The sequence below is a fragment of the Suricata suricatta genome, chromosome 12 (assembly GCF_006229205.1).
Source record: "Suricata suricatta isolate VVHF042 chromosome 12, meerkat_22Aug2017_6uvM2_HiC, whole genome shotgun sequence".
In the NCBI taxonomy this organism is placed as follows: Eukaryota; Metazoa; Chordata; class Mammalia; order Carnivora; family Herpestidae; genus Suricata; species Suricata suricatta.
In genome coordinates this window covers 11,927,860-11,943,315 of record NC_043711.1, presented here as the reverse complement: position 1 = coordinate 11,943,315, position 15,456 = coordinate 11,927,860, and the positions used below count along the sequence as shown (strand labels likewise).

General features: G+C 59.4%; 1 protein-coding gene across 1 annotated transcript in view; it reads right to left on the bottom strand.

The window, feature by feature from the left end:
• RAB8A (RAB8A, member RAS oncogene family) overlaps positions 1-14,442 on the bottom strand; it is a 16,045-nt gene extending 1,603 nt beyond the window's left edge. The window contains exons 1-7 of the mRNA XM_029917351.1: positions 14,275-14,442; positions 9,933-9,993; positions 7,969-8,029; positions 4,621-4,698; positions 2,863-2,952; positions 2,266-2,331; positions 1,005-1,055 (exon numbers count right to left, since the gene is read on the bottom strand). Coding sequence (XP_029773211.1) covers positions 1,005-1,055; positions 2,266-2,331; positions 2,863-2,952; positions 4,621-4,698; positions 7,969-8,029; positions 9,933-9,993; positions 14,275-14,398 — 531 coding nt within the window. The 5' untranslated portion in view covers positions 14,399-14,442. The remainder of the gene's footprint in view (positions 1-1,004; positions 1,056-2,265; positions 2,332-2,862; positions 2,953-4,620; positions 4,699-7,968; positions 8,030-9,932; positions 9,994-14,274) is intronic.
• Between the last annotated feature and the right edge of the window lie 1,014 nt (positions 14,443-15,456).

Below are 15,456 nucleotides of genomic sequence, written 5' to 3'. Positions count from 1 at the left end.
TTGGCCCTGGATGGACACGGCACATTCTAGGGGCAGTCGACAGGCCGATACCGAAAGCACAGGCTAAGGAAAGTCGTGTGATGCTTCGCCTAACTGCCAGTGAGCAAGTGTCAGGAGTGTCTAGAATCAAACTGTCATACTGAAGAGGAACAAGATTACAGGAAGTACGCGCCGCCGCCAGGCACTGTGCGTGTTTGTGTGGACGGTGCCCTGTTTTGGCTAATGGGCTCCTACTAAAGGGATCACGTCCCTTGTGATTCAAGTCACAGCATCTCAGAATTCTGGAGGCGGGTTTTCCATCAGATGAGAACGACCCGAGCGTGCGCTCTCGGATGACCAGGCGTCACGCAAGCAACGAAGAGCTCATTTCACGCTCTGTGTCAGGTGGCGAGGGGTGTCACCTGGCCGGGAATAGCAGCCACTGGAATGGAGGCTCCAGGGCAAGACTCCGAGCAGTGTACAGGTGCTAACCACACCCACAGTGAACTTGAGGGGGCATACCTGACCAGAGGAAGCGGCGGTGGTACCGGTGGTACCGAGTGCCTGGGACCAGGGAACAAAACAGCTGGAAAACAGACCGAAGGTGGATGCAGAGGGCTCCAGGCAAGAACTCTCAGAGGCCCCAGGGCCCTGGGACCCACTGAAGGTCACGGAGCTGTCACAACCAGCAGAATGGGAGTGGACTGTGGCTCTGGGCGGGCCTGGGGCTTTTCTGCAGGAGGCTCTCACCCCTTGCATATGCCATCTGCCCCTCGGGATGGCAAGGGCCACATGTCCCCTGCCAGCACGTGGCCCTGAGCAGCAGACGGGGCAGAGCAGTGTGGCTGGTGCGGACGCCCAAACCAGTCCTGCTAACTCTTGCCCATTTCCCAGGGATGCTCGACTGGGTCCGGCCGGGCCCGGAAGAGCCAGGTCTTGCCCGCGGAGGCGTCACAGCACTGAGGCCAAGGACGGCTGGCTCCAGCAGGGACCCGCCCGAGGATTCATAAAGGACATACACTCACCAATTTTTTGTCCATTTTTGCTTTGATGTCTCTGGCGAGAGTGAAAAAGGCCTGTGGAATAAGCATGTCATCAGTGCCCTTGGTGCGGGAAGTAGGAGCTTGCTGGCTCTGGGCCACCCTCCCATAGGGGCCGTGGCGGGACCATGGGGTGGGCAGGGAGCAGCGTCAGGGCGGCTTCCCGGGTGGGCCTCAGCTGTCCAGCCCCATCTCCTGCCACTACTGGGCCGCTCCTGCCAACCTGGACCACCACCCCCCGAGCCAATGACCTGGGACGTGGGGTCCCCCTTGACTGGACAGAGAGGGAACTGAGGTTCCGAGGGGTCAAGTGACCCGTCTGAAGGCGCCCAGCGCCTAGCTGACAGGGTCAGCAGGATCCAGGAGGAGGGCCCAGAGTTCCATCCCCGCCTCCTGTGTGCTGCCCACTTCTGCCGGTCAGGGGCAGAGCAGAGAGAAAAGCCATTCTTGTCCAAACACGCTTCATCCGGTGTCCCTGCCAGGAGGGAGGCCTGGAAGGGCCACTACCAGGTAAAGCTTTGCACTCCCCCACCCCGCCTGACGAAGGCTCGGGCTGGCCCCTCTTGGTAGCAAGGCAGAGTCTCAACGAACACCCACGTGATGTGGAATATTCTGTGGTGGAGGGTGGCCTGGGTGCTAGGGAAGCCCAACGCAGTGGGCCTAAGGGTCTGGGGGACACTGAAGGCTTCCCTTGGGAGGTGCCACTTGGGCTGGGCCCTGAAGGGTAAGGGGGTACAAGGAGGATGCGGCATGGGTGGCCTGGGATGGAAAGTGGTGGGCAAGGTCCACGCTGTGGGTGGCACACACCGGTCAGGGCTGGCGACAGAGGGCCTTCTATGCCAGGTGTCTTGGGCTGAGGTTAGGAGTGGTGTGGAAGATCCACTTTGGAAAGACCCTGTGGCCGTGGGACGGAGGTCGGCTGTCACCCCTTGGAGAAGAGCGGGTGGGTAGCCCCCTACTCCACCTGGGCCTGTGACTGGGACTCTCTGTGGCTGCCTCTCCATCGGTGAAACTGGGCCTGCTCCCCAGGGCTGCCCAACATAACAGTCTCGGTGCCCAGCCAGGGCCTGCACCTGCTGATGTCAGAACGTGGCAGCAACTCCCTCAAGGGGCCTGGCACACTTCTGGGAAAGTGCCCCTGGGCCAGCCGAACGGTGAGGCAGCCCGGGGCCTGAGGTCAGTCCCTCTGGTAGAGCCTCCCCAGAGGGTGCATCCTGTCTCTTAGCCCGCAGGGCCCAGGACTCACGTTCTCCACGTTGATGTTGGCCTTCGCACTGGTCTCCATGAACTTGATTCCATAGTCTAGGGCGAGCTGTGAGGGAGACGCATATGTTCACATCAGCCACCAGGTGCTCTTAAACCCCACACCACCCTGAGCCGGGGACAGTGCAGGGGCCGGATTGGGTTGGGGCGGGGGGTGTCTCAGGCCACGGACTTGACCTCCCGAGCTGGTCCCTCCAGCCCCCAGAGGAGAGCAGGTGGTGAACGTCCCTGGCAGGAGGGCGTAGGAGGCCTGGCGCAAACCACAGCTCTCGCCTCTGCTTCCTGTGGTCTCCACAGGTTCCAACCCCCCAGAGGCCCCCGCGCCTGCAGTCTTGAGACAGAAGCTGAGGGAGTGCTTTTCACTCTCCCTTTGTCCCGAGTCCCAGACCCCTCAGCCTCCTACAAGCCAGGACGGCAGGTCACTGTATGCTGTGAAGACTGTGAGGGACTCTCCCCTGAAGCCCACTCCACCCTCTGGGTCGGGGACCCTCCGGGGCAGAACAGGCCTCCACGCAGAGAACCCTAAAACCCGAGGTCCTGTGCCACGAGGTGCCAGGCCCAAGCTGGTTGCCACGCCCACCTTTTCTCCCCGTTCCTTGGATACTTGTCTCTTGTCATTCACGTCACACTTGTTCCCGAGTATCATCTTTTCGACGTCTGCAGAAGCATGCTGAAGGGGAGGGGCAGACAGGGGAGGTGAGAGGTCAGAGGGGACTACAGGCCAACATGCAGCCTGTCCCCTGAAATCCGTGTGGTGGGCCAAGACCGCTGATACACCCTTGTACAGGTGACCCGCTGAAGCTCAGAGAGGCTGAGTGGCCTGTTTAATATCACACAGCCAACACAAGGGCAGAATCCAGGTTCCGGCTACTGCTCTGACCAAGCACCCACTCTCTGGCTGCTGGGATAGCCTCCCAGCTGGGCTGTGGCACCCAGGCCCCGAGGCCATCCTCGGGCTCCTGGCAGGGTCCGGCCTACGGAGGCAAGCGAGGCTGGGATATTTACCCTTTCCCCCGCCTCCCTCCCTCCCCAGCTCTTCTGCTGGATGCCCCAGCTGCCAACTTGGGGACCTTCCGCTGCACCCCAGCTCACCGTCCAGGGACCTCCTGCCGCACTCCAGCTCGCTGTCCCAGACCTCCTGCCGCACCCCAGCTTGCCGTCCAGGGACCTCCCGCTGCACCCCAGCTTGCTGTCCCGGACCTCCCGCCGCACCCCAGCTCACCATCCCAGGACCTCCCGCCGCACTCCAGCTTGCTCTGTTGGGGCTCTGGAAGCAGGCAGTGCCTGGGGGTGGCAATGGACCCCCACTACAGCCACCCCAGGGGCTCCCCCACCCCCTGGCACCCCCACAGCTGCCCTCATGACGGAACAGGGCTCTTCCTCCAACCCTTTCTCAGGCTCCAGTAGAAGGTTCTGTGCTTCCCGAAGGACCAGGGTATGGAAGGGGACCCTCTTTGTGTAGCTCAGGTCAGATCTCATGAAACACGCTGCTCTGCTCCCTAACTTCCTCTTAACTCCAAGACCCTCTCGTCTGCTGGCCAGAAACGCAGGAGTTTCCACAAGGACCAACGGGGTCAGTTCCTTGTCCTCAGCCCGGGCACGGGCTCCAGCCCGCAGACGTGGGCCTGTCAGGATGGCGGCCTGGTGCCACTGCTCACAGATGTCAGCAGTGCTGTGACCTTCGGCCGTGGCTTTATGGACGGGTGAAGTCCTCTGGCTGCACCTCAGACCGAAGCCCCACCTGGTGAGTCATCAAGAGCTGCAAGTCTCGTTGTCCCAAGAAGGCTTTGGGGGTGAGAGCGAGCTGTCCGGGGCGCCGGAAGGCGAGGACGCCAGCGTGGGTGCGGGGAGGTGGGGCTAACTGCCCTCTGGTCCCTCCTGGGCTCAAGGGCTTGCCTCCCCAGCCAGCTGCAGCCGAGAGTCGCTGGCCTGAACTCAGTGCCTCAAGCCAGCTCACAGCGTGCTCTTCTGAAACCTCAGAGAACACGCCACAAGGCCTGCCCACCAAACACAAGGGTCATGCCTATTCTGGAACCTTCCTTTTCTAGAAAGCACCAAATGCTCATGGTGATCAAGAGCTCAGATACTCCTCTCATGACTGAGAAGTTGCCCAAACCCCATAGCCCCGCTGGGGAAATAAATGGGCTCTCAGGGCCACCCTATGATGAGGCGAGGCCCTTGTGTGGTCTCTGGGGCCAGCCACCCGGGTTCCGGTCTCCAGTCCGGGTGCATCCTTGGCTATGGGGCTCTTGGCAAGTGACCTCTAGGGGTTTCTGTGCCTTGGGGAGGTCTGGGGTGGGGACCGAGGTCCTGTGCACATGAGGGGCGCAAGTCTTACCTCCTCAATATTCCGAATCCAGTTCCGGATGTTGTCAAAGGATTTCTCATTGGTGATGTCATAGACCAGCATGATGCCCTGGGTGGGAAGGGAGACAGACATGTGCTCTGGACAAGCTGTGAGCTGAGGGGGAGTCCCCAGCAAGTAGGGGTGGCTGGGTCCCCAACAGGACACCACTCCCGCCCACTCTGTCCCCCGGGGCCCTCCTTCTGCTGGACTCCTGGACCAGCTCCTCCCTGGCCGCCCAGGCTCTAGTCCTGCCCACCCCACGCCACCACCAAGGCGACCCTTCACCCTGCAGACCAGACCCCACACACCAGCCTCCCAGGTTCCCCAGCGCCAGCAGGGCATGTGTGCCCATGGCCGGGCAGCCCTCAGGTCCTGCCTGCTTCCCAGCCCCATGTTGCAGGGGCCCGGGGCCCACAGTGCTCCCCCTCATGCACACCCAGCATCTGCAGTGCTCAGCCCCCTCCACACCCTCACTCAGCCGCCCTGCCTGGACACTTCAGCATCACCTCTCATCCTGCACCTACTGTGCGCCATGTACTGTGCTAGGGTCTCAGTGAAGCCTCACAGCCCTCACAGAGGGGTCTGGCCATCCTCACGCCCTCTTGCATTCCAACAACTCCACCCACGTGGGGGCTGGCTTGGAGCACAGGGCTGGGCGGCACTGAGGCCCTGAGGTTCCAGTGTGTGAGGAGGTGGGAGACAGCGCAGGGGGCCCGAAAGAGCTGCAGGGTGAGCCCACTTCCACCTGGGCCCATGATCTTGCCGTCACTGACAAGGGCAAATGTCCCTGTTTGATACGGAGCAAACTGAGGCCCACAAAAGGGCCCTTTAAGATTCAAGAACAGGAAAGACTGACGCTGAAGAAGCTGACCGCACAAACTCCCATCCGGAACTTCCCTGGGCCTTCATCAGGACCAGGTAATGCTGAGGGCCACCTTAGAGGCACAGGGCCCCAGCTGTCCTGCCCTGGCCTGGCTTACTCCATTCGCTCAGGCCACCCCCTCCAAGGGCCCAGCCCTGCATCCGAGACCACTGGTGCTGGCTAGGATGCTCTGAGGCTGCCCGAGCGTGCAGAGTGAGAACGTGGGCTGCAGGGATGTGTGATAAAACCTCACGCGAAGGGAGAGCCCCCACAATTCCGAATCCCCGCTGCGACCCCGAGGAGATGTGCAGCAGTGGCCTCACAACCTGCCCCAACTACGGCCCTGGCCAGGACCCCTCCGAAATGCCATATGGGGGCCCTCTCTCACAGGTCTCCTGAGGAGACTGAACGGAGACCACATGCAGGAAGGAACTTGTAGTGGCCATGCTGTCGGCCACACCCCAGCCAAGGCCAGCTTGAGTAGCAGATCCTGGCATGTAGATTCCCTAAGTCAAGTGCTGCGGAGGCCTCTGTCCGGCAGCTGCCCTCTGGCCGCCAGGGGGCAAGAAACGCCACAGGGTCATGAGGCCTTTCCGCCCCTTTATCCAGGGACTGGCCTCTCTGGCCACCACCATCAAGTTGACACCACATGCTCACGATTCCAAGGTCCTGGATATTCATTGACCAAGGGGTGGGGGCAGTGGGTGGAGCTATCAGGAAATAGAAGTATCTAGAAAACATGGGATCACCCTATCCCAGGTCCTCCTTGAAAACTCTCCCCGGGGCCCCAGGTGACCATGTTCCCAGCCCCCACTGGGCACAGCTGCCCCTATCAGATTGTAAGCTCACAACGGGACAACAGACATCCAAGGTTCCCCAAATTTGGGACCCGAGAGTTGAGTACTATGCAGGGAGAGGGCGATGGTTGCGATGGTGGCCATGCTCTCTGAGCTGTCCAGTGAGGTCACCCCCGGCCACACGTGGCTCTGGGGTACTTAAAATGCGGCGAGTGCTACCGGGGGGAGGGGGGGACTGGATTTCTTATTTCTCAACTACACTCAAAGAGTCACATGTGGTCGCCGGCCTCATATACAGGTTAGCAGCAATCTAGGGCTGCAAAGCCACAAACTGTGGGCACTGGAGGCAGCCAATCAGTGGTGGCCTGTCATTCCTCCTCTTCGTGGACTGAAGCAGGGAGTGGACCCGTGCTCACCCTCAGGCCCCCTGTCTGTAAGACAGGGGTCACCGTGGCACCCATGCTCGGCTGCCAATGTCCAAAACCTGGGCCCAGCAGCTGGCACAGGAAAGGGCTCAGTGAATGGGGCCATGGGGGGCTGTTTCAGCCCAGATGGGGAGGGGGCCAACCTGAGGTCACACAGCAGAAGCTCCCCCAGGATCCCAGTCCCTCGAGGGCCCCCCCCCTGCCCTCCCCAGAGCACAGCAAGGTGAGAGGAAAATTAGTAAATAAATTTTAATGAGGAGCGCTAAGGTTGCAATCCACATGACTGACTTTCTATTATGTTTCAGAAGCGGTGTGGGATACTCTACTTCGGGCCTCCATTCATTTCTGCTGCACACACACCCTCCACAGAGCCAGCATGGCCTGAAGCACAGGGCCTACGGCAGTGACAGAGACGGCAGTGACCGCGATGCGGCCCTGCCCTCACAGAGCCTGCGGTTTTGTGGAGGAAACAGGCACATGTGCAGTCATATGATGGGGCATGCCCTGGCAAGGGTGGGGTGCAAAGGGGGCTGGAAATGGGGCGCTGGCCATCCATCCTCATGGAAGAGGATGACCTGCTCTCTGTCCCACTTTCCAAGTAAGGAGATTGGGCTCAGAGGGTGGCCCGGGGTGCTGGGCCAGGGCTGTGCCTCCCGCTCGCCCCAGACCCTCTGTGCTCCACTCTGTCCACACCTCACTCGCGCATGACCCACCTGGAGGGCAGGAAGCCAGCACATTCCGGAGCCTCTTCCACGTCCCATTCAGACCTGGCCTAGCGAGAGTGCTCGGTAAAAGCACCTGAGGGATGGGGACCGAGTCCCCCTATCACATACCCCTGCCTCTGGCCCAGGTGACGAATACAACTTGCTCCAGCCGCCCAGAGCAAGTCAGCTCCTGGATGATCTTCAAGTTTTCAATAGCAAATTCCAGAGAGACTGACACGGGCCACGTGAACGCCCCTAAGCGTTAGGGCACGCCGTCTCCAATTTCACTGACCTCACCTGGAAGAACCGGCCCCCTGTCTTCCCTCATTCCCAAAGAATCAGCTTCCCTTAAACCCTGCCCTGTCCCTGAAGCAGCAGAGGATGTATGTTGGGGTGGGGGCGGGGCACGCAGCCTTTTCCTAAAACCAACCTGGGACCGAGGACCCCTGGGGGAGCCCAGGCACGGACTTCCCGGAAACATCTAAGTTCTGGTATTCAAGAGAGTCCCCTTCGTGTTGAGTTTAAAAAAAGAAACAAAAACCGGTCCCTACCATTGCACCCCTGTAGTAGGCCGTTGTGATGGTCCGAAACCGTTCCTGACCAGCGGTGTCCCTAGAGGAGAAGAAGGGATACTAGTGACAGCAAACACGAATCGTCATCACTGTGGGAACAACGGGCATTCGGCCAGGATGGACGCCCCGCTTTCTCCCGGGTCATTCGTTTCCTAATTCACCGTCCACTGTGAGGCAGCACCCTCCTTCTCTCTGTTCTTACAGAGAAGGAAACTGTGGCTCAGAGGCGTTAAAGACCTGCTCCACAGGCGTAACGTCACGCCCCCCAGTGACCTCTCCTCTGCACCTCTGTTTCCTGGGGATTCTCCCCAGAGCTTCTGGGTCACAAAGAGCCAAGGTGGGCACGGATGGGGCTGGCCACACGGCTGGAGGGGTGAGGTTAGCAACCTCAGCGGGGCTCAGGAAATCCGTTCACGCTTGTTGTCTTGGCCGAGGCCAGGGAGAAAGTCCTTCCTCGCTGGTGCAGGGCGCCACCTGGGTGAGACCTACCGAGCCCAGCCCAGCTCCAGGCCCAGGGGCCATTCAGTGTTTGGGGTGAAGATGGCCTAACTGATTGGCGGAGGACACAGGGCAAGACCCGCATCTTTTGTCTCTGGATTCGGGGTTCCTTTCGGGACCCTGCGAGGGCTCTGCATGGCTGGGCTGTACAGAAGTGCCTCATCTGGGGCTCAGCTGGCTTTCTGACACCAACGGCAGGTGACATTAGTGGTTAGGAATATTTTATCCTCCGCCATGGCCCGAGTCTAGAAAAGCGTTAAGAGAATCACTGACCCCATCGAGGCTGCTGAGGGCAGAAGTGGGAAGAAAGGAGAAGAGGAAAGTGAAACTTCTGCCGGCTGCTGCCGTTGTCCCTTTGGACTCGGGGTGCCAAGGCTGCCGGGGAGCCACGTGGCGAAGGTTGAGATGCTTCTAGTGCTTGTAACTTACGAGGCAGCCAGAGACCAGAGAGGGGTGGATTACCAGCTGGCAGGCATCAGGCCTCCTCCAGGTTTCCACGCTGGAGTCAGATTCAGAGGCGAACACCCTGGGAGCCGAGGGGTCGCCCTGGGCTGGGGGCTACCCTCCATCTGACCACCTGAGCTCAGCCCTCCTGGTACTTCCGGGGGCTACGGACCCCAGTCAGTGCCAGCGACGGTGACTCAAACCTCTCCAGTTTTATCTATCGCAAGAAGTCAGCCCCAGGTAAGCGGAATAGAAATGGGCCTCGCCAGTGGGCCGGGCCTCAGCTTATTTTTAGTTCTGGGGTTTCAGGTCTGTGTTAAAGCAGTAAGGTTTGGGCTTCCCTGGGGGAGAAAAGAGGAAACGACGCCTGGCCTTCTTCAGCGAGCTGATAGGGTCAAAAGGAAACGCTGGGCTGGGGCATGGTGGCTGTCCCGAAGCCTTTGCCATCGGCCAGGCCACAGGGCACTCTCCAAGTCCAATGGAAGCAGGCCACTTGGAAGTGCAGGCCCAGCAGTGCTCACATTGGGATGCCGAGCTAACCCAGACTGGCAGCTATGTCCCCCAGATGGTGCGGACCCAGACTCCAGGGCCCGGTAACCAGCAGAGCACGGTCTCTGGGGTTTCTTTCTTTCTTTTTTTTTTTTTTAAATGTTTTATTTATTTATTTTTTTTTGAGAGAGAGAGAAACAGAGTACACATGGGGGAGGGGCAGAGAGAGAGAGGGAGACACAGAATCTGAAGCAGGCTCCAGGCTCCAAGCGGTCAGCACAGAGCCCGATGTGGGGCTCGAACTCACGAACCGTGAGATCATGACCTGAGTCAACGTCAGACACTTAACCAACTGAGCCACCCAGGTGCCTGCTGGGGTTTCTGAAGAAAGCCTGATGTGTGTGGCTAGGCACAAAGAGGTCATGTGGTCATGGGGAGGGGTAAGGAGAGAGACACTGGCTCAAAGCACTTCCTCCCTGGGTGAAGGGGCGGAGGATGCCAAGGACTCTTACCATATCTGTAGCTTAATTCTCTTGCCATCGAGCTCTATGGTCCTAATTTTAAAGTCAATTCCTGAAAGAAAAGGGGGGAAAAAAGGCACGTCACTGTCAGCCCACTGCCCAAAGCTGCATCTGGGGCGGCCGCTGCCAGCCTGTCACAGAGCACCTGTCTGGTACCCGGGCACGGCGGGCCTCGGCTTCTCCCACCACCAATCTGGAGGCACCTGGAGAGAACTTTCCCCTCTCCTGGAAGGGGAAGGTGAGGCTGAGGCCAGACCGAGCTTCCAAGAGGGAAGCCACTGGTGGCACGGCTGGCGGGGAACCCATGTCGTTCGGGGGACAAAGCCTTGTCCTCTCGCCTCTCCCCACCAGGCAGCCTCGGAGTCGGCCCTCTAGAATCCTTCAGGGCCAGAGCCCCACGTTTCCTGCCACCCAGCAGCAGGCCCTCTGGAGCACACAGGGTCTGGAGCCCCACAACGCCCTGCAATATGGCTCTCATGGACCTCCAGCCTTAGCACCTGCCGGTCCTTCTCTGCAGGTGGTCCCAACCCCACCCACCTGTCAGCCTAACAAACGTTCTCCTTCCATTTTTTTAAAATTTATTTATTTGAGAGAGAGCGTGCATGGGAGGCGAGGAGGGGATCAGAGAGAGAGAGTGGGAGAGAAAGAATCCCAAGCAAGCTCCATGCTGTTGGCCCAGAGCCTGACGTGGGGCTCGATCCCATGAACTGTGAGTTCTTGACCTGAGCGGAAACCAAGAGTCGGAATTCAATCGCTGAGCCACCACCGGATCTGCTGGGAGGTCACCTTCTAAGAAGCCTTCCTGACCTGGCCCTCCTCTCCCACCCGCCACCTGCAGTCCCCTTTCCCCAAGACCTGGGTGACCTCTCGGCCTCCTACCCCCTCAGGCCCCTCCTGGGCTTTCCTGACCACATTCAACCATGTCACAAAGCTAACCTCTGTTCCAAACCCACCAGCGTGTCCAACGGACGGGCGGATAGGCAAGATGTGGTCCACCCGTACCCGCTCCGGCCACAAAAAGGAATGAAGGCCTGACGCACACTGCGGCAACCACAAACACCTTCCAGAGGCTTCCCACCGCCCCCTCGGTCCCAGAACAATGTGAAAACAGTGGAGGGTGTGCGCCAAGGTCCTGCCTCCTCTGGTCACCGCGCGGCACCCACAGCTCCCATGACTGTCTCCGAAGTCCCCTGGGCACAATCTGGACTTGGAGCTCTCAGGCTTGCTCTTCCCTGTCTCGGAAGGTTGCTTCCTTCCGTAACCACCTGGCTTCCCCAGCCCTTCACTCAGGCCTCTGTTCACGTCACCTCCCCGGGCGAGCCTTCCTGACCGTGCTCACTCTCTCTCCCCTCACTTCTTTTCCTTCTTCGGGTGCATGCCCTGGACGGTGCATATTTGTGTATTTGCTCCATGGACCTCGGGGTGAAACTTGCCCACGTGAATGGTGGGCACGGAGGGCAAACAGCCCAACCCTGCCTTTACCTCCACGAGTTTGTTCCACATCTCTGCCCGTGAAGCCTCAAGGCTGAAGCCTGGCTTGAACCCTCAGAACTGAAGACAGGGAGGCTAATTCCATCCCACCTCCAGAACCGTCCAGGGGACCCCAGAGGACATCAGCCTGCACTTGAAATGTGCCCACTAGGACATAAGCTCCAGGAGGGCAGGGACCCGGACGTCTTACCCATGGCTGTGCCTCCAGTAACTCGGCATGGCGGAGGCCAACTACGTATCTGCCAGAAACGGATGGCCCAGTCCCGCACACAGACCTCGTTGCGTTTGTTTCCCTCTGATTCATCCCAGTCAGCTCTTCAGCCCCTGCAGCCGTGCTGGCACACAGCAGGCATCCGGGAAAGACGGCAGGGGCGAGAGAACTAAAAGCACAGGGTGCTGCGTGGTTCACGGAGCACGTTCACATCTGCCGCGTGTCTCCCGGAAGGAACAGTGAACGGGGCTCCGCGGTGGAAGCGGAGCCAGCCTGTGAGGAACCAGTTCCAGGAGCTGCAGGGCCAAGTTCTCACCGCAAACAATCGATGCAGCTTATGAGAACCGGCTTTGGCAAAATGAAAGCGGGGCAGGAAACCAACAGCCACTTAATCCCTGATCTATAAAGAAAACCCAGGGGCATACTCCATGCCGGTAGAGAATCACCTTTACGCATTTGGTTGTATTTCAGGACTAAGCGGCCTGGCGTTGTTCCTTCCTAACACATCCCCTACCTCCCGTCACAGATCCACAGGGACATATAAAATCAAGATGCGCTGTTTAATGGGCAAAGCCCCACAGCATCCCTCTGTCCTAACCTCTTCTTGGCTTTCATTAACACACCAGATTTAATTAGGAAGTGTTAAATTTTACAAGGCTAAGGATTATAAGGCCATTACTTCAGGGTCAGGATGAATTAAATTTTCTCAGAAGACAGAGGCCTGCAAGAAAACTACAGATGTAATGATAATACCGAGGTGGGAGGGAAGGATTCTGGGTTTAAGTGACCTGTACCTCCCTAGATGACCTTGCCCAAGTCATGTCTTTGTCTGGAAGTGGAGGCCGGCCTCCTTGGAGCCCGAAAGAGCTAGACTGGGTTTTCTGGACAAGAATTAGAAACCAAACAAAAAGGCCCAATCTCTGAATTGATCTCACTGGCGCTTGTGCTGAACAGGAAGTTTCTGATGCTGGGAAACTGAGGTCTGAGTTGAGAGCGAGCCACAGCCTGCCAGGAGCTAACATCACATCCTGACTCATGGAGATGCAAGAGTTACCCCAGAGTTTGACCTTGGAGCGGTGGAAGGGGAGGAATCAGAAACCCCTGGGTCCAGGGATGAGATCCTGTCACCGCAGGAGCCATTCTGCTTCCTCCAGACTGCCTCTGGCCGTGTTGACAACCTCTTATCAACCATCCAGGGCACTGGTCAAGGTGGAGATCATTACTCCTAACCTGAAGAAACAGGGCTCAGAGTCTAAGTGCTTGTTCAAGGCCACAAAGCAGCTGGACGGCGAAAAGACGATTTCCAGTCCAATTCTCCCTATTCTGCATCTGGCACATAATTGTGAAGTGCAGCTCCTGGAGGAGGTCAAGGTGGCATGGGCAGCTCATCGAGAGGTTCAGGGAGAAAAGGTGGTTGGGTTCGAGTTACACAGAGGGTAAAGCAAAGCCCCGTCCCTGGGCTTTTGCCGTCCAGAATCAACCCGGGGGCTTGGTGACCATTCTGGAGCAAGGCTGCATAGCTCAGTGTTACTTCCAGGTCAAACGTTTCCACACCGGCCAAGGTTGTTGTAGTGACAGGGAGAGATGTCAGCTCCACTTCTGTGCGTATCAGAAGGGAGAAGCAACAAGCCAATTCCGTTTAACCACATGTGGGCTGGCTTTGTGGGAAAGGCTGTTCTGCAAAGTGACAACCGGTGTCCTGAGCCTCAAGATAGGGAAGTCAGCGCTGTCTGTGGCAGCGGCTGATTTGGGTTTCTCACTGAAGTTTTTATCTGGCATCTACTTGGGGGTGACAAGACCTAGGGCAGGCAGATGTCAGTTGCCACTGCTGTCACCCTCAAGTGGGATGGAAGGTCAGGCAGAGAAAGGCTCCGGACTCCTTCCTGCCATTCCCTCTAGAGGAAATTCACCCATGGGGGAAGCAGGGTCAGGGAGCGGGGCTTAACCCCTGAACATGTGTACAGAGGAAAGAGGAGAGGCTGGTGGAAAGTTCTGGCTCTGAGGTGGATCAGCTGCGCTGGCCCTGGGGATGAGTGCTCACATCTCTCTAGGATGGTTGAGCCTTGACTTTGGGTGTTAGAGCCACCTGCAGACTGTGCCCTTGGGTAAGTCGCATGCCTCCCCGGGGTGCAAATTCCTCATTAGCGCTCATTACGGCACCTAACACAGAGGACTAGAGAGTGTAATAATGCACATTAAAAGGGCTAGCACACAGTACATGCTTAATAAGGTCAGATGTCAAACGCCTATTCTTATGGCCAACTCCCCGAGCCTGTTTCACTTCTGTAAGACGGCGACCTCAAAAGAACAGCTTCGAGGGCTGCTGTGTGAACAGAACGAGATGACCGGCGGCAGAACCCCAGCCCAAGACCTATACTTCCTGACGAGCAAGCTGAGAGTTGGGGCCTCAGTCTCGCCATCTGCAAAATGGGCCCTTGGTTCCTATCCCCTTCCGCATAGCGCGGAACCCCCCGAAAAGCGGTGGGAGCCGTTGCTCTTTTCCCCTCCGGTCCCCTCGACCCTCTCTAATCCCTGGATCCGTCCGGCCCAGCCGCTCCCTCAGCCCCAGCCCTTCAGAGGCGCGCCCGGCCCGGGCCTCCGGCGTCCCCGGCCGCTTCCCGGCCCCGCTACCTATGGTGGAGATGAAAGTTGAGTTGAAGGCGTCCTCGGAGAAGCGGAACAGGACACAGGTCTTCCCCACCCCCGAGTCCCCGATCAGCAGCAGCTTGAACAGGTAATCGTAGGTCTTCGCCATATTACACTCTCTCCCCGACGGGAAGTGCGGCCAGCGCCTCGCCACTGGCCGCCTGCCCCGTCCATCAGGGCCGAGCCCGCCCCCTATTGGCTCCCGGCCCGCTGAGCGTCACCCAGGCCGACACCCGCCCCCGCACCCCGCCCGTCGCGGGGAGACCTGGGGAAGGGGAGAGCGAGGCGCGGTGCCGGAAGCGGCCCGAGCCCGCCGCTCATTGGTCGGCGCTTGGGACAGGGCGGGCTGCAATTGGCCAGTGGTGAAGAGTCGAGGGACTTCAAATGAAGATTGAGGGGGCGTGGCATTAGGTGTCCCCGCCTTCTGCCCACCCCCAACTTGTGGCGGCCCCGCCCCCGGCGGGAGGGGGAGGGCGGGGAGCGACGCCAAAGGCTCAGCGCGCCCGCACCTCGGGGGCGGGGATTGAGGCGCGTGCGCCTTCGGGCTGGGAAACCGTTAGGCGCCAGCAGAGGGCGCACGCGCGGCGGGCTTTCCGGTTCCCGCCCTCACGGCCCGCGCAGCCTCCGTAGGCCCCGGGAAGGCGGGAAGAGCGCGGGAAGGGAGCGCGCGGCTGGCCGTGTGGTCTGGAGGGCGCTGCGCCCATTCAGGGGGTTCCGAAGAGGAAAGGAGAGTGGGGACTTTCGTTATCATCGAAGCGAGGTCTCTTCGGGACGTCCTCCGGGGTCTCGGCGCTGGCCAGGGCGACAACTCCGCCACCTGAGCGGCTTCAGCACCACCAGACCCACGGGGACTCCTCGCGACGGGCCCTTGGTCCTAATTAGAGACTGTCCAGACCACTGTGTGCCTGCAGTCCCTCCTGTCCCCGAGCCTTGGCCGCCCTCGCCCCGCCGGGGGTGTGCTAGGGTCGTGGGGAATGCTAGGAACAGTCAAGAGCGTTGTTCTTTGCCTGCCTGTTGTTAGCACTTAGGAAAACTACACCGGAAGTCCTTAATCCCCCTACTGGGGTCAGTAGTATGTCTTCTGTCTCTTTGTGGTGAGCAAACTGAGGCCAGAGCTTAAGTGACCCCTCGCCCCAGACTCCAGAGTGGGAAGTTGGTTTGAGCTGG